The 20493-nt window shown below is 76.1% G+C and overlaps 1 protein-coding gene across 1 annotated transcript in view; it reads left to right on the top strand.

Annotated features, from left to right (window-relative positions):
- LOC125435534 (cation channel sperm-associated auxiliary subunit gamma-like) overlaps positions 1-19844 on the top strand; it is a 76534-nt gene extending 56690 nt beyond the window's left edge. The window contains exons 10-12 of the mRNA XM_048501728.1: positions 14017-14116; positions 15444-15570; positions 19440-19844. Coding sequence (XP_048357685.1) covers positions 14017-14116; positions 15444-15570; positions 19440-19549 — 337 coding nt within the window. The 3' untranslated portion in view covers positions 19550-19844. The remainder of the gene's footprint in view (positions 1-14016; positions 14117-15443; positions 15571-19439) is intronic.
- Positions 19845-20493: the final 649 nt, after the last annotated feature.

The following is a 20493-nucleotide window of genomic DNA, read 5'->3' as shown; positions in this document are numbered from 1 at the left end:
TGGGGGGGGGGGGGGGTGGGGGGGGGGGGGGGTGGGGGGGGGGGGGGGTGGGGGGGGGGGGGGGTGGGGGGGGGGGGGGGTGGGGGGGGGGGGGGGTGGGGGGGGGGGGGGGTGGGGGGGGGGGGGGGTGGGGGGGGGGGGGGGTGGGGGGGGGGGGGGGTGGGGGGGGGGGGGGGTGGGGGGGGGGGGGGGTGGGGGGGGGGGGGGGTGGGGGGGGGGGGGGGTGGGGGGGGGGGGGGGTGGGGGGGGGGGGGGGTGGGGGGGGGGGGGGGTGGGGGGGGGGGGGGGTGGGGGGGGGGGGGGGTGGGGGGGGGGGGGGGTGGGGGGGGGGGGGGGTGGGGGGGGGGGGGGGTGGGGGGGGGGGGGGGTGGGGGGGGGGGGGGGTGGGGGGGGGGGGGGGTGGGGGGGGGGGGGGGTGGGGGGGGGGGGGGGTGGGGGGGGGGGGGGGTGGGGGGGGGGGGGGGTGGGGGGGGGGGGGGGTGGGGGGGGGGGGGGGTGGGGGGGGGGGGGGGTGGGGGGGGGGGGGGGTGGGGGGGGGGGGGGGTGGGGGGGGGGGGGGGTGGGGGGGGGGGGGGGTGGGGGGGGGGGGGGGTGGGGGGGGGGGGGGGTGGGGGGGGGGGGGGGTGGGGGGGGGGGGGGGTGGGGGGGGGGGGGGGTGGGGGGGGGGGGGGGTGGGGGGGGGGGGGGGTGGGGGGGGGGGGGGGTGGGGGGGGGGGGGGGTGGGGGGGGGGGGGGGTGGGGGGGGGGGGGGGTGGGGGGGGGGGGGGGTGGGGGGGGGGGGGGGTGGGGGGGGGGGGGGGTGGGGGGGGGGGGGGGTGGGGGGGGGGGGGGGTGGGGGGGGGGGGGGGTGGGGGGGGGGGGGGGTGGGGGGGGGGGGGGGTGGGGGGGGGGGGGGGTGGGGGGGGGGGGGGGTGGGGGGGGGGGGGGGTGGGGGGGGGGGGGGGTGGGGGGGGGGGGGGGTGGGGGGGGGGGGGGGTGGGGGGGGGGGGGGGTGGGGGGGGGGGGGGGTGGGGGGGGGGGGGGGTGGGGGGGGGGGGGGGTGGGGGGGGGGGGGGGTGGGGGGGGGGGGGGGTGGGGGGGGGGGGGGGTGGGGGGGGGGGGGGGTGGGGGGGGGGGGGGGTGGGGGGGGGGGGGGGTGGGGGGGGGGGGGGGTGGGGGGGGGGGGGGGTGGGGGGGGGGGGGGGTGGGGGGGGGGGGGGGTGGGGGGGGGGGGGGGTGGGGGGGGGGGGGGGTGGGGGGGGGGGGGGGTGGGGGGGGGGGGGGGTGGGGGGGGGGGGGGGTGGGGGGGGGGGGGGGTGGGGGGGGGGGGGGGTGGGGGGGGGGGGGGGTGGGGGGGGGGGGGGGTGGGGGGGGGGGGGGGTGGGGGGGGGGGGGGGTGGGGGGGGGGGGGGGTGGGGGGGGGGGGGGGTGGGGGGGGGGGGGGGTGGGGGGGGGGGGGGGTGGGGGGGGGGGGGGGTGGGGGGGGGGGGGGGTGGGGGGGGGGGGGGGTGGGGGGGGGGGGGGGTGGGGGGGGGGGGGGGTGGGGGGGGGGGGGGGTGGGGGGGGGGGGGGGTGGGGGGGGGGGGGGGTGGGGGGGGGGGGGGGTGGGGGGGGGGGGGGGTGGGGGGGGGGGGGGGTGGGGGGGGGGGGGGGTGGGGGGGGGGGGGGGTGGGGGGGGGGGGGGGTGGGGGGGGGGGGGGGTGGGGGGGGGGGGGGGTGGGGGGGGGGGGGGGTGGGGGGGGGGGGGGGTGGGGGGGGGGGGGGGTGGGGGGGGGGGGGGGTGGGGGGGGGGGGGGGTGGGGGGGGGGGGGGGTGGGGGGGGGGGGGGGTGGGGGGGGGGGGGGGTGGGGGGGGGGGGGGGTGGGGGGGGGGGGGGGTGGGGGGGGGGGGGGGTGGGGGGGGGGGGGGGTGGGGGGGGGGGGGGGTGGGGGGGGGGGGGGGTGGGGGGGGGGGGGGGTGGGGGGGGGGGGGGGTGGGGGGGGGGGGGGGTGGGGGGGGGGGGGGGTGGGGGGGGGGGGGGGTGGGGGGGGGGGGGGGTGGGGGGGGGGGGGGGTGGGGGGGGGGGGGGGTGGGGGGGGGGGGGGGTGGGGGGGGGGGGGGGTGGGGGGGGGGGGGGGTGGGGGGGGGGGGGGGTGGGGGGGGGGGGGGGTGGGGGGGGGGGGGGGTGGGGGGGGGGGGGGGTGGGGGGGGGGGGGGGTGGGGGGGGGGGGGGGTGGGGGGGGGGGGGGGTGGGGGGGGGGGGGGGTGGGGGGGGGGGGGGGTGGGGGGGGGGGGGGGTGGGGGGGGGGGGGGGTGGGGGGGGGGGGGGGTGGGGGGGGGGGGGGGTGGGGGGGGGGGGGGGTGGGGGGGGGGGGGGGTGGGGGGGGGGGGGGGTGGGGGGGGGGGGGGGTGGGGGGGGGGGGGGGTGGGGGGGGGGGGGGGTGGGGGGGGGGGGGGGTGGGGGGGGGGGGGGGTGGGGGGGGGGGGGGGTGGGGGGGGGGGGGGGTGGGGGGGGGGGGGGGTGGGGGGGGGGGGGGGTGGGGGGGGGGGGGGGTGGGGGGGGGGGGGGGTGGGGGGGGGGGGGGGTGGGGGGGGGGGGGGGTGGGGGGGGGGGGGGGTGGGGGGGGGGGGGGGTGGGGGGGGGGGGGGGTGGGGGGGGGGGGGGGTGGGGGGGGGGGGGGGTGGGGGGGGGGGGGGGTGGGGGGGGGGGGGGGTGGGGGGGGGGGGGGGTGGGGGGGGGGGGGGGTGGGGGGGGGGGGGGGTGGGGGGGGGGGGGGGTGGGGGGGGGGGGGGGTGGGGGGGGGGGGGGGTGGGGGGGGGGGGGGGTGGGGGGGGGGGGGGGTGGGGGGGGGGGGGGGTGGGGGGGGGGGGGGGTGGGGGGGGGGGGGGGTGGGGGGGGGGGGGGGTGGGGGGGGGGGGGGGTGGGGGGGGGGGGGGGTGGGGGGGGGGGGGGGTGGGGGGGGGGGGGGGTGGGGGGGGGGGGGGGTGGGGGGGGGGGGGGGTGGGGGGGGGGGGGGGTGGGGGGGGGGGGGGGTGGGGGGGGGGGGGGGTGGGGGGGGGGGGGGGTGGGGGGGGGGGGGGGTGGGGGGGGGGGGGGGTGGGGGGGGGGGGGGGTGGGGGGGGGGGGGGGTGGGGGGGGGGGGGGGTGGGGGGGGGGGGGGGTGGGGGGGGGGGGGGGTGGGGGGGGGGGGGGGTGGGGGGGGGGGGGGGTGGGGGGGGGGGGGGGTGGGGGGGGGGGGGGGTGGGGGGGGGGGGGGGTGGGGGGGGGGGGGGGTGGGGGGGGGGGGGGGTGGGGGGGGGGGGGGGTGGGGGGGGGGGGGGGTGGGGGGGGGGGGGGGTGGGGGGGGGGGGGGGTGGGGGGGGGGGGGGGTGGGGGGGGGGGGGGGTGGGGGGGGGGGGGGGTGGGGGGGGGGGGGGGTGGGGGGGGGGGGGGGTGGGGGGGGGGGGGGGTGGGGGGGGGGGGGGGTGGGGGGGGGGGGGGGTGGGGGGGGGGGGGGGTGGGGGGGGGGGGGGGTGGGGGGGGGGGGGGGTGGGGGGGGGGGGGGGTGGGGGGGGGGGGGGGTGGGGGGGGGGGGGGGTGGGGGGGGGGGGGGGTGGGGGGGGGGGGGGGTGGGGGGGGGGGGGGGTGGGGGGGGGGGGGGGTGGGGGGGGGGGGGGGTGGGGGGGGGGGGGGGTGGGGGGGGGGGGGGGTGGGGGGGGGGGGGGGTGGGGGGGGGGGGGGGTGGGGGGGGGGGGGGGTGGGGGGGGGGGGGGGTGGGGGGGGGGGGGGGTGGGGGGGGGGGGGGGTGGGGGGGGGGGGGGGTGGGGGGGGGGGGGGGTGGGGGGGGGGGGGGGTGGGGGGGGGGGGGGGTGGGGGGGGGGGGGGGTGGGGGGGGGGGGGGGTGGGGGGGGGGGGGGGTGGGGGGGGGGGGGGGTGGGGGGGGGGGGGGGTGGGGGGGGGGGGGGGTGGGGGGGGGGGGGGGTGGGGGGGGGGGGGGGTGGGGGGGGGGGGGGGTGGGGGGGGGGGGGGGTGGGGGGGGGGGGGGGTGGGGGGGGGGGGGGGTGGGGGGGGGGGGGGGTGGGGGGGGGGGGGGGTGGGGGGGGGGGGGGGTGGGGGGGGGGGGGGGTGGGGGGGGGGGGGGGTGGGGGGGGGGGGGGGTGGGGGGGGGGGGGGGTGGGGGGGGGGGGGGGTGGGGGGGGGGGGGGGTGGGGGGGGGGGGGGGTGGGGGGGGGGGGGGGTGGGGGGGGGGGGGGGTGGGGGGGGGGGGGGGTGGGGGGGGGGGGGGGTGGGGGGGGGGGGGGGTGGGGGGGGGGGGGGGTGGGGGGGGGGGGGGGTGGGGGGGGGGGGGGGTGGGGGGGGGGGGGGGTGGGGGGGGGGGGGGGTGGGGGGGGGGGGGGGTGGGGGGGGGGGGGGGTGGGGGGGGGGGGGGGTGGGGGGGGGGGGGGGTGGGGGGGGGGGGGGGTGGGGGGGGGGGGGGGTGGGGGGGGGGGGGGGTGGGGGGGGGGGGGGGTGGGGGGGGGGGGGGGTGGGGGGGGGGGGGGGTGGGGGGGGGGGGGGGTGGGGGGGGGGGGGGGTGGGGGGGGGGGGGGGTGGGGGGGGGGGGGGGTGGGGGGGGGGGGGGGTGGGGGGGGGGGGGGGTGGGGGGGGGGGGGGGTGGGGGGGGGGGGGGGTGGGGGGGGGGGGGGGTGGGGGGGGGGGGGGGTGGGGGGGGGGGGGGGTGGGGGGGGGGGGGGGTGGGGGGGGGGGGGGGTGGGGGGGGGGGGGGGTGGGGGGGGGGGGGGGTGGGGGGGGGGGGGGGTGGGGGGGGGGGGGGGTGGGGGGGGGGGGGGGTGGGGGGGGGGGGGGGTGGGGGGGGGGGGGGGTGGGGGGGGGGGGGGGTGGGGGGGGGGGGGGGTGGGGGGGGGGGGGGGTGGGGGGGGGGGGGGGTGGGGGGGGGGGGGGGTGGGGGGGGGGGGGGGTGGGGGGGGGGGGGGGTGGGGGGGGGGGGGGGTGGGGGGGGGGGGGGGTGGGGGGGGGGGGGGGTGGGGGGGGGGGGGGGTGGGGGGGGGGGGGGGTGGGGGGGGGGGGGGGTGGGGGGGGGGGGGGGTGGGGGGGGGGGGGGGTGGGGGGGGGGGGGGGTGGGGGGGGGGGGGGGTGGGGGGGGGGGGGGGTGGGGGGGGGGGGGGGTGGGGGGGGGGGGGGGTGGGGGGGGGGGGGGGTGGGGGGGGGGGGGGGTGGGGGGGGGGGGGGGTGGGGGGGGGGGGGGGTGGGGGGGGGGGGGGGTGGGGGGGGGGGGGGGTGGGGGGGGGGGGGGGTGGGGGGGGGGGGGGGTGGGGGGGGGGGGGGGTGGGGGGGGGGGGGGGTGGGGGGGGGGGGGGGTGGGGGGGGGGGGGGGTGGGGGGGGGGGGGGGTGGGGGGGGGGGGGGGTGGGGGGGGGGGGGGGTGGGGGGGGGGGGGGGTGGGGGGGGGGGGGGGTGGGGGGGGGGGGGGGTGGGGGGGGGGGGGGGTGGGGGGGGGGGGGGGTGGGGGGGGGGGGGGGTGGGGGGGGGGGGGGGTGGGGGGGGGGGGGGGTGGGGGGGGGGGGGGGTGGGGGGGGGGGGGGGTGGGGGGGGGGGGGGGTGGGGGGGGGGGGGGGTGGGGGGGGGGGGGGGTGGGGGGGGGGGGGGGTGGGGGGGGGGGGGGGTGGGGGGGGGGGGGGGTGGGGGGGGGGGGGGGTGGGGGGGGGGGGGGGTGGGGGGGGGGGGGGGTGGGGGGGGGGGGGGGTGGGGGGGGGGGGGGGTGGGGGGGGGGGGGGGTGGGGGGGGGGGGGGGTGGGGGGGGGGGGGGGTGGGGGGGGGGGGGGGTGGGGGGGGGGGGGGGTGGGGGGGGGGGGGGGTGGGGGGGGGGGGGGGTGGGGGGGGGGGGGGGTGGGGGGGGGGGGGGGTGGGGGGGGGGGGGGGTGGGGGGGGGGGGGGGTGGGGGGGGGGGGGGGTGGGGGGGGGGGGGGGTGGGGGGGGGGGGGGGTGGGGGGGGGGGGGGGTGGGGGGGGGGGGGGGTGGGGGGGGGGGGGGGTGGGGGGGGGGGGGGGTGGGGGGGGGGGGGGGTGGGGGGGGGGGGGGGTGGGGGGGGGGGGGGGTGGGGGGGGGGGGGGGTGGGGGGGGGGGGGGGTGGGGGGGGGGGGGGGTGGGGGGGGGGGGGGGTGGGGGGGGGGGGGGGTGGGGGGGGGGGGGGGTGGGGGGGGGGGGGGGTGGGGGGGGGGGGGGGTGGGGGGGGGGGGGGGTGGGGGGGGGGGGGGGTGGGGGGGGGGGGGGGTGGGGGGGGGGGGGGGTGGGGGGGGGGGGGGGTGGGGGGGGGGGGGGGTGGGGGGGGGGGGGGGTGGGGGGGGGGGGGGGTGGGGGGGGGGGGGGGTGGGGGGGGGGGGGGGTGGGGGGGGGGGGGGGTGGGGGGGGGGGGGGGTGGGGGGGGGGGGGGGTGGGGGGGGGGGGGGGTGGGGGGGGGGGGGGGTGGGGGGGGGGGGGGGTGGGGGGGGGGGGGGGTGGGGGGGGGGGGGGGTGGGGGGGGGGGGGGGTGGGGGGGGGGGGGGGTGGGGGGGGGGGGGGGTGGGGGGGGGGGGGGGTGGGGGGGGGGGGGGGTGGGGGGGGGGGGGGGTGGGGGGGGGGGGGGGTGGGGGGGGGGGGGGGTGGGGGGGGGGGGGGGTGGGGGGGGGGGGGGGTGGGGGGGGGGGGGGGTGGGGGGGGGGGGGGGTGGGGGGGGGGGGGGGTGGGGGGGGGGGGGGGTGGGGGGGGGGGGGGGTGGGGGGGGGGGGGGGTGGGGGGGGGGGGGGGTGGGGGGGGGGGGGGGTGGGGGGGGGGGGGGGTGGGGGGGGGGGGGGGTGGGGGGGGGGGGGGGTGGGGGGGGGGGGGGGTGGGGGGGGGGGGGGGTGGGGGGGGGGGGGGGTGGGGGGGGGGGGGGGTGGGGGGGGGGGGGGGTGGGGGGGGGGGGGGGTGGGGGGGGGGGGGGGTGGGGGGGGGGGGGGGTGGGGGGGGGGGGGGGTGGGGGGGGGGGGGGGTGGGGGGGGGGGGGGGTGGGGGGGGGGGGGGGTGGGGGGGGGGGGGGGTGGGGGGGGGGGGGGGTGGGGGGGGGGGGGGGTGGGGGGGGGGGGGGGTGGGGGGGGGGGGGGGTGGGGGGGGGGGGGGGTGGGGGGGGGGGGGGGTGGGGGGGGGGGGGGGTGGGGGGGGGGGGGGGTGGGGGGGGGGGGGGGTGGGGGGGGGGGGGGGTGGGGGGGGGGGGGGGTGGGGGGGGGGGGGGGTGGGGGGGGGGGGGGGTGGGGGGGGGGGGGGGTGGGGGGGGGGGGGGGTGGGGGGGGGGGGGGGTGGGGGGGGGGGGGGGTGGGGGGGGGGGGGGGTGGGGGGGGGGGGGGGTGGGGGGGGGGGGGGGTGGGGGGGGGGGGGGGTGGGGGGGGGGGGGGGTGGGGGGGGGGGGGGGTGGGGGGGGGGGGGGGTGGGGGGGGGGGGGGGTGGGGGGGGGGGGGGGTGGGGGGGGGGGGGGGTGGGGGGGGGGGGGGGTGGGGGGGGGGGGGGGTGGGGGGGGGGGGGGGTGGGGGGGGGGGGGGGTGGGGGGGGGGGGGGGTGGGGGGGGGGGGGGGTGGGGGGGGGGGGGGGTGGGGGGGGGGGGGGGTGGGGGGGGGGGGGGGTGGGGGGGGGGGGGGGTGGGGGGGGGGGGGGGTGGGGGGGGGGGGGGGTGGGGGGGGGGGGGGGTGGGGGGGGGGGGGGGTGGGGGGGGGGGGGGGTGGGGGGGGGGGGGGGTGGGGGGGGGGGGGGGTGGGGGGGGGGGGGGGTGGGGGGGGGGGGGGGTGGGGGGGGGGGGGGGTGGGGGGGGGGGGGGGTGGGGGGGGGGGGGGGTGGGGGGGGGGGGGGGTGGGGGGGGGGGGGGGTGGGGGGGGGGGGGGGTGGGGGGGGGGGGGGGTGGGGGGGGGGGGGGGTGGGGGGGGGGGGGGGTGGGGGGGGGGGGGGGTGGGGGGGGGGGGGGGTGGGGGGGGGGGGGGGTGGGGGGGGGGGGGGGTGGGGGGGGGGGGGGGTGGGGGGGGGGGGGGGTGGGGGGGGGGGGGGGTGGGGGGGGGGGGGGGTGGGGGGGGGGGGGGGTGGGGGGGGGGGGGGGTGGGGGGGGGGGGGGGTGGGGGGGGGGGGGGGTGGGGGGGGGGGGGGGTGGGGGGGGGGGGGGGTGGGGGGGGGGGGGGGTGGGGGGGGGGGGGGGTGGGGGGGGGGGGGGGTGGGGGGGGGGGGGGGTGGGGGGGGGGGGGGGTGGGGGGGGGGGGGGGTGGGGGGGGGGGGGGGTGGGGGGGGGGGGGGGTGGGGGGGGGGGGGGGTGGGGGGGGGGGGGGGTGGGGGGGGGGGGGGGTGGGGGGGGGGGGGGGTGGGGGGGGGGGGGGGTGGGGGGGGGGGGGGGTGGGGGGGGGGGGGGGTGGGGGGGGGGGGGGGTGGGGGGGGGGGGGGGTGGGGGGGGGGGGGGGTGGGGGGGGGGGGGGGTGGGGGGGGGGGGGGGTGGGGGGGGGGGGGGGTGGGGGGGGGGGGGGGTGGGGGGGGGGGGGGGTGGGGGGGGGGGGGGGTGGGGGGGGGGGGGGGTGGGGGGGGGGGGGGGTGGGGGGGGGGGGGGGTGGGGGGGGGGGGGGGTGGGGGGGGGGGGGGGTGGGGGGGGGGGGGGGTGGGGGGGGGGGGGGGTGGGGGGGGGGGGGGGTGGGGGGGGGGGGGGGTGGGGGGGGGGGGGGGTGGGGGGGGGGGGGGGTGGGGGGGGGGGGGGGTGGGGGGGGGGGGGGGTGGGGGGGGGGGGGGGTGGGGGGGGGGGGGGGTGGGGGGGGGGGGGGGTGGGGGGGGGGGGGGGTGGGGGGGGGGGGGGGTGGGGGGGGGGGGGGGTGGGGGGGGGGGGGGGTGGGGGGGGGGGGGGGTGGGGGGGGGGGGGGGTGGGGGGGGGGGGGGGTGGGGGGGGGGGGGGGTGGGGGGGGGGGGGGGTGGGGGGGGGGGGGGGTGGGGGGGGGGGGGGGTGGGGGGGGGGGGGGGTGGGGGGGGGGGGGGGTGGGGGGGGGGGGGGGTGGGGGGGGGGGGGGGTGGGGGGGGGGGGGGGTGGGGGGGGGGGGGGGTGGGGGGGGGGGGGGGTGGGGGGGGGGGGGGGTGGGGGGGGGGGGGGGTGGGGGGGGGGGGGGGTGGGGGGGGGGGGGGGTGGGGGGGGGGGGGGGTGGGGGGGGGGGGGGGTGGGGGGGGGGGGGGGTGGGGGGGGGGGGGGGTGGGGGGGGGGGGGGGTGGGGGGGGGGGGGGGTGGGGGGGGGGGGGGGTGGGGGGGGGGGGGGGTGGGGGGGGGGGGGGGTGGGGGGGGGGGGGGGTGGGGGGGGGGGGGGGTGGGGGGGGGGGGGGGTGGGGGGGGGGGGGGGTGGGGGGGGGGGGGGGTGGGGGGGGGGGGGGGTGGGGGGGGGGGGGGGTGGGGGGGGGGGGGGGTGGGGGGGGGGGGGGGTGGGGGGGGGGGGGGGTGGGGGGGGGGGGGGGTGGGGGGGGGGGGGGGTGGGGGGGGGGGGGGGTGGGGGGGGGGGGGGGTGGGGGGGGGGGGGGGTGGGGGGGGGGGGGGGTGGGGGGGGGGGGGGGTGGGGGGGGGGGGGGGTGGGGGGGGGGGGGGGTGGGGGGGGGGGGGGGTGGGGGGGGGGGGGGGTGGGGGGGGGGGGGGGTGGGGGGGGGGGGGGGTGGGGGGGGGGGGGGGTGGGGGGGGGGGGGGGTGGGGGGGGGGGGGGGTGGGGGGGGGGGGGGGTGGGGGGGGGGGGGGGTGGGGGGGGGGGGGGGTGGGGGGGGGGGGGGGTGGGGGGGGGGGGGGGTGGGGGGGGGGGGGGGTGGGGGGGGGGGGGGGTGGGGGGGGGGGGGGGTGGGGGGGGGGGGGGGTGGGGGGGGGGGGGGGTGGGGGGGGGGGGGGGTGGGGGGGGGGGGGGGTGGGGGGGGGGGGGGGTGGGGGGGGGGGGGGGTGGGGGGGGGGGGGGGTGGGGGGGGGGGGGGGTGGGGGGGGGGGGGGGTGGGGGGGGGGGGGGGTGGGGGGGGGGGGGGGTGGGGGGGGGGGGGGGTGGGGGGGGGGGGGGGTGGGGGGGGGGGGGGGTGGGGGGGGGGGGGGGTGGGGGGGGGGGGGGGTGGGGGGGGGGGGGGGTGGGGGGGGGGGGGGGTGGGGGGGGGGGGGGGTGGGGGGGGGGGGGGGTGGGGGGGGGGGGGGGTGGGGGGGGGGGGGGGTGGGGGGGGGGGGGGGTGGGGGGGGGGGGGGGTGGGGGGGGGGGGGGGTGGGGGGGGGGGGGGGTGGGGGGGGGGGGGGGTGGGGGGGGGGGGGGGTGGGGGGGGGGGGGGGTGGGGGGGGGGGGGGGTGGGGGGGGGGGGGGGTGGGGGGGGGGGGGGGTGGGGGGGGGGGGGGGTGGGGGGGGGGGGGGGTGGGGGGGGGGGGGGGTGGGGGGGGGGGGGGGTGGGGGGGGGGGGGGGTGGGGGGGGGGGGGGGTGGGGGGGGGGGGGGGTGGGGGGGGGGGGGGGTGGGGGGGGGGGGGGGTGGGGGGGGGGGGGGGTGGGGGGGGGGGGGGGTGGGGGGGGGGGGGGGTGGGGGGGGGGGGGGGTGGGGGGGGGGGGGGGTGGGGGGGGGGGGGGGTGGGGGGGGGGGGGGGTGGGGGGGGGGGGGGGTGGGGGGGGGGGGGGGTGGGGGGGGGGGGGGGTGGGGGGGGGGGGGGGTGGGGGGGGGGGGGGGTGGGGGGGGGGGGGGGTGGGGGGGGGGGGGGGTGGGGGGGGGGGGGGGTGGGGGGGGGGGGGGGTGGGGGGGGGGGGGGGTGGGGGGGGGGGGGGGTGGGGGGGGGGGGGGGTGGGGGGGGGGGGGGGTGGGGGGGGGGGGGGGTGGGGGGGGGGGGGGGTGGGGGGGGGGGGGGGTGGGGGGGGGGGGGGGTGGGGGGGGGGGGGGGTGGGGGGGGGGGGGGGTGGGGGGGGGGGGGGGTGGGGGGGGGGGGGGGTGGGGGGGGGGGGGGGTGGGGGGGGGGGGGGGTGGGGGGGGGGGGGGGTGGGGGGGGGGGGGGGTGGGGGGGGGGGGGGGTGGGGGGGGGGGGGGGTGGGGGGGGGGGGGGGTGGGGGGGGGGGGGGGTGGGGGGGGGGGGGGGTGGGGGGGGGGGGGGGTGGGGGGGGGGGGGGGTGGGGGGGGGGGGGGGTGGGGGGGGGGGGGGGTGGGGGGGGGGGGGGGTGGGGGGGGGGGGGGGTGGGGGGGGGGGGGGGTGGGGGGGGGGGGGGGTGGGGGGGGGGGGGGGTGGGGGGGGGGGGGGGTGGGGGGGGGGGGGGGTGGGGGGGGGGGGGGGTGGGGGGGGGGGGGGGTGGGGGGGGGGGGGGGTGGGGGGGGGGGGGGGTGGGGGGGGGGGGGGGTGGGGGGGGGGGGGGGTGGGGGGGGGGGGGGGTGGGGGGGGGGGGGGGTGGGGGGGGGGGGGGGTGGGGGGGGGGGGGGGTGGGGGGGGGGGGGGGTGGGGGGGGGGGGGGGTGGGGGGGGGGGGGGGTGGGGGGGGGGGGGGGTGGGGGGGGGGGGGGGTGGGGGGGGGGGGGGGTGGGGGGGGGGGGGGGTGGGGGGGGGGGGGGGTGGGGGGGGGGGGGGGTGGGGGGGGGGGGGGGTGGGGGGGGGGCGGAGGGGGGTGGGGGGGGGGGGGGGGGGGGGGGGGGGGGGGGGGGGGGGGGGGCGGGCGGGGGGGGGGGGGGGGGAGGGGGGGGGGGGGTGGGGTTGGGGGGGGGGGGGGGGGGGGGGGGGGGGGGGGGGGGGGGGATAACATCTGGAGTGCCAAAGGTTCGCCACCACGGCTCTATGAGGAGCGGCTTAGGGAGCTAGGAGTGTTTAGTCTGGAGAAGAGAAGGTTAAGGGGTGACATGATAGCCATGTTTAAAGGGATGTCATGTTGAAGAGGGGGAAAGCTTGTTTTCTGCTGCTCCTGAGATGGGGAAGAGGGGAATAGGGGGTCGGGGGTGATTTTCACACACCCCAGATGCGCTCCCGGTGCAATGCGCACACCCCCTGTCCCCTTGTAGCTACGCCACTGGTCAGAAGTGCTTTGATTGTGTCTTCCTGCATGGCAGAGGGTTGGATTTGATGCCCTTTGTGATCTCTTCCAATTCTTTGATGCTGTGAAGGCAAATTTATGTCACATCCAGCCCTCAATAATAAATGACCTCAACACACCTGCTTTAGGGAGGAACGGAGGTGGTTTGCCGTTGCCCGCTTCCATAGTGTTGGTGAGACAGGGCTAGCGTGGGCCACCCAGGTCATGGCAGCAGTACCTTAAAGTTTCACAAAGTTTTCCAAAGTATAGGTTTTCCTGAGTCAGGTGGCACTGGAATGCCCACGGGCGCTGCTTTGTGGAGCCCTATTCTAAGCTGTTGGTGGTCCGTTATAAATATATTTAAATATATTGTATTGGATTTCAATACCAAAACAATAATAAAAAGCATACACCGTGTGCAGTTAAATGACAATGTGACCAGAGGTGGGATCCAGCAGGTTCTCACAGGTTCCCAAGAGTAGGTTACTAATTATTTGTGTGTGTCGAGAGGGGGTTTCTAATTGGTGATTTTGCCACGTGATTTTGGTCTTAGTTACGCCCCTCCTCTCAGCAGTAGCGCGCAGAACTGGAAGCAGTCTAGCAGGAGGTGTACCTGCGTGCGTGGCAGCCTGCGCCTGCGTGCATTCGTATCCCGCCCAAGAACCGGCGCAGCGGCTGCGTCCTTGCTACAGCCCTGCCCAGGAATGCCCTGCCCCTGGAATGCCTGCCCATGCCCCTGTCGTGCCCCGCCCAGTCCCATTGGCGCTACGCCACTGTTTGAATCCCACCACCATGGGAACCTGTTACTAAAATTTTTGGATCCCACTACTGAATGTGACCCCCCACCTCATACTTTAACAGAGCCCTCTGGGGATAGGGTGGTATATGAAACCAAATAATAAAATAAAATATAGTTAAAACAAAGCTCAAAAAAGAATATCCAGAGATATGGTATGGTATTTAGGACGATTCCTTTCTTAGCAGGGAGAGATAAATTATGGGCTGGGTTTTAATGCTGAATATTCATATTTATTTATTTATTTATTAAATGTATAGGCTGCCTCATCCCCGAAGGGCTTGAGGCGGCTCACAACACGGCTGTTTCCCACAGCAATTGATACAGTATAAAATTAACCCATTAAAATCAGCAGCAGTTAATAACAATAAATAAATTAAAATAACAAGATTGTGTAAAACACATATACACATATACACAGGCGCCCGATCTAAAGGCCAAAAAAGAAAAGAAGGAGGAGGGGGAGGAGGTAGGCAGGGCCCAAGGTGGATTTAGGGCCCAACCAGGTGGTCCTAACAGGCAGCTTTGATTTCAGTTTCAGCGGGGGGCGGTGGAACCGCGGCCGGCCCCTCCAAAGGCCCGGTGGAATAGCTCTGTCTTACAGGCCCTGCGGAACTCACAGGGCCTGTAATATCTTTTATTGTTTGGTTTTTATTATTTTGTATTCTGTTAGCTGCCTCAGGCAGGTTTCTTGAAGAGATGGCTCAAAAATTCCTAAACTAATAAAATAAAATTATTGGTCTGGGGCAGGGGTAGGGAACCTGCGGCTCGAGAGCCGCATGCGGCTCTTCTGCCCTTGCACTGCGGCTCCACGAGCCGCTGGCCCCATCCTTGCCCACCCTGCAGGCAGCAGGGCGGGCGCACCAATTGCCTACGGCCGGCCGGGTCGCACCGCAGTCTTCCCCTCTCGCCTGCCCCGTTTGAGGGGGGCAGGCGCTTTCCCAGCGGCCGGCGAGGCCGAGCTGCTGGCCCCATCCTTGCCCACCCTGCAGGCAACAGGGCGGACGCATCCATGCGCTTCTCAGAATAAGTGGAGTAAAAGGTTAAAAAAACCCAATATATACAGTGTTATCTTTATTTTAAATGTCAAAAATTATTTGTGGCTCCAAGTGTTTTCTTTTCCTGTGGAAAATGGATCCAAATGGCTCTTTGAATGTTAAAGGTTCCCTAAAGAGGGTGACAGAGTCCTTGTATGAGCAGAGGAGCCCCCAACTGAGCTCAGAAGTTCTGGCTGGCATACTCTGCCCAATCATTGACCTCCTCCTCTTTTGGCTTCCCTAGGGGGGTGGACCAAACCACCTATTGTGACTACGCCTTGGAGTTCATCATTCACGTCCACGGCCTGCGTCTCAGCCCCACCCGGGCCATATTCCTCATGAAGGTAACTGTGGCCTGCCTCGATCATCACACCCCTTGGGGCTCTGGAACAGCAACGTCCGCACCGCCTGTGTGGCATCCTCGCGCTCTGAAAATCAGAGGCGTTCCTCCCATTGGGCAAAGTGGGCAGTTGCCCTGGGCACCGCCTTGTGGGGGGCGCAAAAACTGCAAGTTCATTTGTGGGATTTTTAATATTTTCAGTGTTTTTCTGTTTTTGGCCTGCAGAGGGCGCAGTTTTTAGGATAGCAGCACCAAAATTTCAGGAATTTTTCGGGAGACTGTCCTGATGATGTCACCCAGGTTTGGTGAGGTTTGGTTTAGGGAGTCCAAAGTTATGGACTCCCAAAGGGAGTGCCCCCATTCCCCATTGTTTCCAATGGGAGCTAATAGGAGATGGGGGTTACACCTTTGAGGGTCCATAACTTTGGACCCCCTGAACCAAACTTCACCAAACCTGGGTAGTATCATCAGTAGGGTCTCACAAAGATACTCTGAAATTTTGGTGCTGCTATCTTAATAATTGCACCCCTGACAGCAGGCACCCCCTGACAGCAGGCATTTCCCCAGATTTTCCTTTTAAATCCACCCCCTTCCTGGCAATGCTTGTTTTCTTTCTTTCTCAGGTTTTGCCCAGGGCTCCAGTTTGCCTAGGTACGCCACTGCTGGCCACCAGTACATGATCCCCTCTCCCCAACCCTTTCTGAGCTCTATGTTGAATTGATGGTTCACATGCTACATTCTATATTCTTCATACTCGATGCTTCGAGTATTGCCCCCCCCCCCCCAATAAATGAACAGATAAATGGTGCAAATAATTAGGCGAGGGCAGAGGTGGACTAAATGAAGCCCAAATACAAAATCTGAATTCCACCACACAAACACCCCTGGCGCCCAGGTCTACCGCCTGGAACCCGTGCTGGCATCCAGGTCTACTGCTCGGAGCTGCTACTGGTGTCCAGATCTACCACCCAGAGCTGGTGCCGGCAGCCAGGTCTATGTGCACTCTGGGACATGGGCAAGGGGAAACTGAGTGAGCTCAGAAAATGGCGCCGAGGAGGAAGTTCAGGGAAGCAGAGAAGCAGAGAAGCGTGGGGAACACAGTCAGTAGATTGCACAGCAACTGGAGATGTTTTCAGAACGTTTCAGCTGGCGAATCATTTTAAAAGGGGATCCATCGAAGCGTTTCGAGGCCGGAAATAAAATACTTGGGAGCAAAAACAAAGCGGAATTCCGTGGAGGAACTGTTTCATTTCCTGCCTCGAAACGTCTGCGCGGAACGGGCCTGCGAAAGACACACCCCACAGATGCCCTTCTGTTTTTCATCCCCGGAGGTTTCCATGAGTTCAACGATCGCTTTGGTCATCCTGTACGTGTTTATCTACGTCCTGACCCCGAAGGTCAAGGCCTTGTGCAGCAGACTTGCCAGGAGGATCGAGGAAGCCGTGGTTTTGCAGACAGGTGAGCGGCAGCGAGTCCCACAGGGATTTGCCAGGAAGGCGCATCATAAGAACACGGAAGCATAGAGCTGGAAGCGACCTCAAAGGTCATCTAGAACAACTCCCTGCACGGTGCAGAAAATTCACAACTGCCTTCCTTTCAAACCCCCCCCCCCCCCCCCCCCCCCCCACCCCCCCCCCCCCCCCCCCCCCCCCCCCCCCCCCCCAGTGAAAGGCAACCCCCTCCCTCCAAGATCCCTGGCCAATCTGGCCTGGAGGAGAATTCCTCCCTGACCCTAAAGTGGTGATCAGTCTTGCCCTGGGCAGGGAAGGAAGGGTCCTGAGAACTGGCTCATCTCTTCCGGCCCTCCCTTCTCCTGATCTTCCTCAATTCACAGAATCAGCGTTGCTGTCGGATGGCCACTGAGCCCCAGGAGAAGGCCCCCGCCTGCCTGCCTGCCCCTTCAGAGGCCACTGTATGAAATGGGATGCTGCCCGCAGAGGGGTCAGCCCTGAAAATTTGGGATTTTGCTGTCTGGTCCTGGAGGGGAGTGGGGAGGAGACAGAATGACTCCCCCTAGCTCAGGGGTCTGCAACCTGTGGCTCTCCAGATGTTCATGGACTACAATTCCCATCAGCCCCTGCCAATTGACCATGCTGGCAGGGGCTGATGGGAATTGTAGTCCATAAGAACGTAAGAACTAGCCTGCTGGATCAGACCAGAGTCCATCTAGTCCAGCACTCTGCTACTCACAGTGGCCCACCAGGTGCCTTTGGGAGCTCACCTGCAGGAGGTGAAAGCAATGGCCTTCTGCTGCTGCTGCTGCTCCCGAGCACCTGGTCTGCTAAGGCATTTGCAATCTCAGATCAAGGAGGATCAAGATGGGTAGCCATAGATCGACTTCTCCTCCATAAATCTGTCCAAGCCCCTTTTAAAGCTATCCAGGTTAGTGGCCATCACCACCTCCTGTGGCAGTATATTCCAAACACCAATCACACGTTGCGTGAAGAAGTGTTTCCTTTTATTAGTCCACGAACATCTGGAGAGCCACAGGTTGCAGACCCATGCCCTACCTCACTTCTCCCATAAGAACTTAAGAAGAACATAAGAACTAGCCTGCTGGATCAGACCAGAGTCCATCTAGTCCAGCCCTCTGCTACTCGCAGTGGCCCACCAGGTGCCTTTGGGAGCTCACATGCAGGAGGTGAAAGCAATGGCCTTCTGCTGCTGCTGCTGCTCCCGAGCACCTGGTCTGCTAAGGCATTTGCAATCTGAGATCAAGGAGGATCAAGATGGGTAGCCATAGATCGACGTCTCCTCCATGAATCTGTCCAAGTCCCTTTTAAAGCCATCTAGGCTAGCGGCCATCACCACTCTCCTCAGCTTCGCCCAGCCCATGTCGTGCCTTGAGAACTAGTCTTGGTTGGTAGTGTGACAGGTGAGTGGACATTCCTTCCGTTTCCCCCACTTGGCGGCCTTGAGCGAGCCACTGTCTCCTCTTGTGCGAACCGGGCATAGTAATGCTGGCTCAGTGACTGGGATGTCCTAAGATTTGCAGAGGCTGTGGGCATGGAACACTCTTGCTCCAAACTCCTCTGGCCATTCATCTCCATGGTGAGGTCTGCAGTGGCAGGCGCTGGGCTGGTCTCCTTGAGAGCCAGCATGGTGCGTCGTGGTTCAGAGCAGGTGGACTCTGTTCTGAAGAAGCGGGTTTGATTCCCTGTTCTCCCACATGAGTGACAGACACTGCAATCCAGAACCGTTACTCCAGTTTCAGTCCATTGAAGTGAATGGGCTCAACAAACACCCTGGGAGGTGGGTGGGGCTGAGAGAGCTCCGAAGAGCTGTGACTAGCCCAAGGTCACCCGGCTGGCGTGTGTGGGAGTGCACAGGCTAATCTGAATTCCCCAGAGAAGCCTCCACAGCTCAGGCGGCAGAGCTGGGAATCAAACCCGGTTCCTCCAGATTAGAGTGCACCCGCTCTTAACCACTACGCCACTGCTGCTCCTTAGGCTGGAGTAACTCTGTTCTGGATTGCACTGGGAGTCTTATCTGGTGAACTAGATTGGTTCGCCCACTCCTACATTCCTGCTGGGAGACCATGGGCTACTCGTGGTTCTTGGGAAGCCTCTCGGCCCCACCTACCTCGCAAGTTTCCTCTTGCAGAAAGAAAAGGAAAGGATTTTGCAAGCCACCTTAATACTCCTTACAGGAGAGAAAGGTGGGGTATATCCCCCCTTTCTCTCCTGCAGGAGACTCAAAGGGGCTGACAATCTCCTTGCCCTTCCCCCCTCACAACAAACACCCTGTGAGGCAGGTGGGGCTGAGAGAGCTCCGAGAAGCTGTGACTAGCCCAAGGTCACCCAGCTGGCGTGTGTGGGAGTGCACAGGCTAATCTGAATTCCCCAGAGAAGCCTCCACAGCTCAGGCGGCAGAGCTGGGAATCAAACCCGGTTCTCCAAGTTAGAGTACACCTGCTCTTAACCACTACGCCACTGCTGCTCCTGAGGGATTGATGGTGGGCTTGATGAAGAGTTTGGATTTCTATCCCCCCTTTCTCTCCTGTAGGAGACTCAAAGGGACTTACAATCTCCTCTCCCTTCCCCCCTCAGAACAAACACCCTGTGAGGCGGGTGGGGCTGAGAGAGCTCCGAGAAGCTGTGACCAGCCCAAGGTCACCCAGCTGGCGTGTGTGGGAGTGCACAGGCTAATTTGAATTCCCCAGAGAAGCCTCCACAGCTCAGGCGGCAGAGCGGGGAATCAAACCCGGTTCTCCAAGTTAGAGTACACCTGCTCTTAACCACTACGCCACTGCTGCTCCTGAGGGATTGATGGTGGGCTTGATGAAGAGTTTGGATTTCTATCCCCCCTTTCTCTCCTGCAGGAGACTCAAAGGGACCACAATCTCCTCTCCCTTCCCCCCTCAGAACCAGTACCCTGTGAGATTAGATTGGGACTGAGAGAGCTCCGAGACGCCGAGACTAATTGGGTCCCCCAGCTGGCATGTGTGGGAGTGCACAGGCTAATCTGAATTCCCCAGACAAGCCTCCACAACTCAAGCGGCAGAGCTGGGAATCCAACCCGGTTCCTCCAGATCAGAGTGCACCTGCTCTTAGCCACTGCTCTTAGGCACTACGCCACTGTTCCTTCTGCAATTGGAGGCACAGCTGCACGGCCCATCCGGGCACACCTTGGCCTTGCTCTGCGGGGGAACTTTCGCAACTGCAGCCACCATTTCGAACATCAGCTCCATCCTCAGACGCTGCCTCCGTCCCCGGGTCACCCCGTCGAGACTCTTCCCCCATGTCTAAACTAGGGGCGACCCTTGAGATTCTCTTAAGGCAGGGGTGTCCAGCTCTGGCGCCCGAGATGTTCATGGACTACGATTCCCATCAGCCCCTACCAGCCTGATCAGTTGGCAGGGGCTGATGGGAATCGGAGACCATGAACATCTGGGGCGCCAGAGTTGGACACCCCTGCCTCAAGGCTCAGGTGTCAAACTCGCGGCCCTCCAGATGTTATGGACTACAGTTCCCATCATCCCCTGCCAGCATCATGCTGGCAGGGGATGGTGGGAACTGTAGTTCATAACATCTGGAGGGCCGCAAGTTTGACACCCATGCCTAAGGCATTGCTGTGCCTTTTGAGGTGTCTTAACACAAGCTGAAATAGGACTTGGTCCACTGGGAAGTTCTCCTGTACGATCCTCACTGAGCTGAGCTGAAGAAGGGGTTGTGTGGGGAAACTGCCTGGTGGACGGGACCCCTCAGATCAGGTGTGCCTCCCACCTTCACGGCCCTCTGATGTTTGCTGCCGCCGGCATCTCATGCTGGCTCTGGATTTCGCCGGTGCTGAAAGACACGGGGGGAGTTTTCTTTTTGTGTTCCCAGGGTCCAGCATCACCTTCTCGACTTCAACGACCAGCCAAGGTTCCCAGAACTACTACCCCGCCTTGTCTGACACCGGCAGTATGGACAGCCGCCGTCCTAGCAGACCGTGAACCCTGTTGTGCCTCCGCTGAAGCTACCATCTTCCGTTAAGCTGTCGCTGGCGTTAGCGCCCACGGTCCATGTGACGGCGAGGAGTTAGGACCCACAGTCTCAGTCCACGCTCGTGGGTTCTGGAGGAAGGTGACTTCTGAAGCCACGGGCCGGTTCTGGTCAGTCTTGTCCAGCTGCTGCCTGAATTGTGGGTGTTTCCTGCAACCACAACCGTAAGACCGCCTGTTGTGTCATTGCTCCAGAGCCAGCATTTGCCCCAGGATGCTTTCACAGGAAATAAATTTCATCCCCTGGCACCGTGTGTGATCTGTGGCTCGCGACAGTCCTTCCTTTTAAGCGTACCAGTTGCCACTCCACAAGAAAGCATTCGAGGGAGGCAGTCATGAATCACACTCGCCCATTCGCAGCAGCAGCAGCAATGAAATGGACATGGAGGTTCCACTAACCTCCCAGGAGACTATTTCAAACGTTTTGTTCCTGCTGCTCCAGACCGAAAATTCCCATCTCAATTTCGCTTCTCTTGGTAGCCAATCTGGCCGGTGATGATCATGCCTCTTTTAGTTTCCTGTACGGAGTCCACCCCCACCCCCCACCCCATGGCCTAGATCAGGGGTCTGCAACCTGCGTCTCTCCAGATGTTCACAGACTACAACACAAGCCTTTATTGGCATATAAAACAGGACAAAATTTTAAAACAAAACAAGGTTAAGAAATACAGTTAAAATTACTAATTTCCAGTATAAAATTTGCAACAGTTTCACAAAAGAGCACATCAGAGCTGTTCAGGAGATTGGGTATCTTATAACACTCATGCCACTGAGAACATTGCAAGAAAATGGAATTCATGTATTTCATGCATATCTTATTGTATTTAGGGCATAGAAATAACAAAGAGATAGTCAAGTGTTTCCAGCCGTAGTCATATCACGCGGTTGAAGCTCGC

The sequence above is a fragment of the Sphaerodactylus townsendi genome, linkage group LG06 (genome assembly GCF_021028975.2).
Source record: "Sphaerodactylus townsendi isolate TG3544 linkage group LG06, MPM_Stown_v2.3, whole genome shotgun sequence".
In the NCBI taxonomy this organism is placed as follows: Eukaryota; Metazoa; Chordata; class Lepidosauria; order Squamata; family Sphaerodactylidae; genus Sphaerodactylus; species Sphaerodactylus townsendi.
This window is presented reverse-complemented; position numbering and strand designations above follow the sequence as displayed.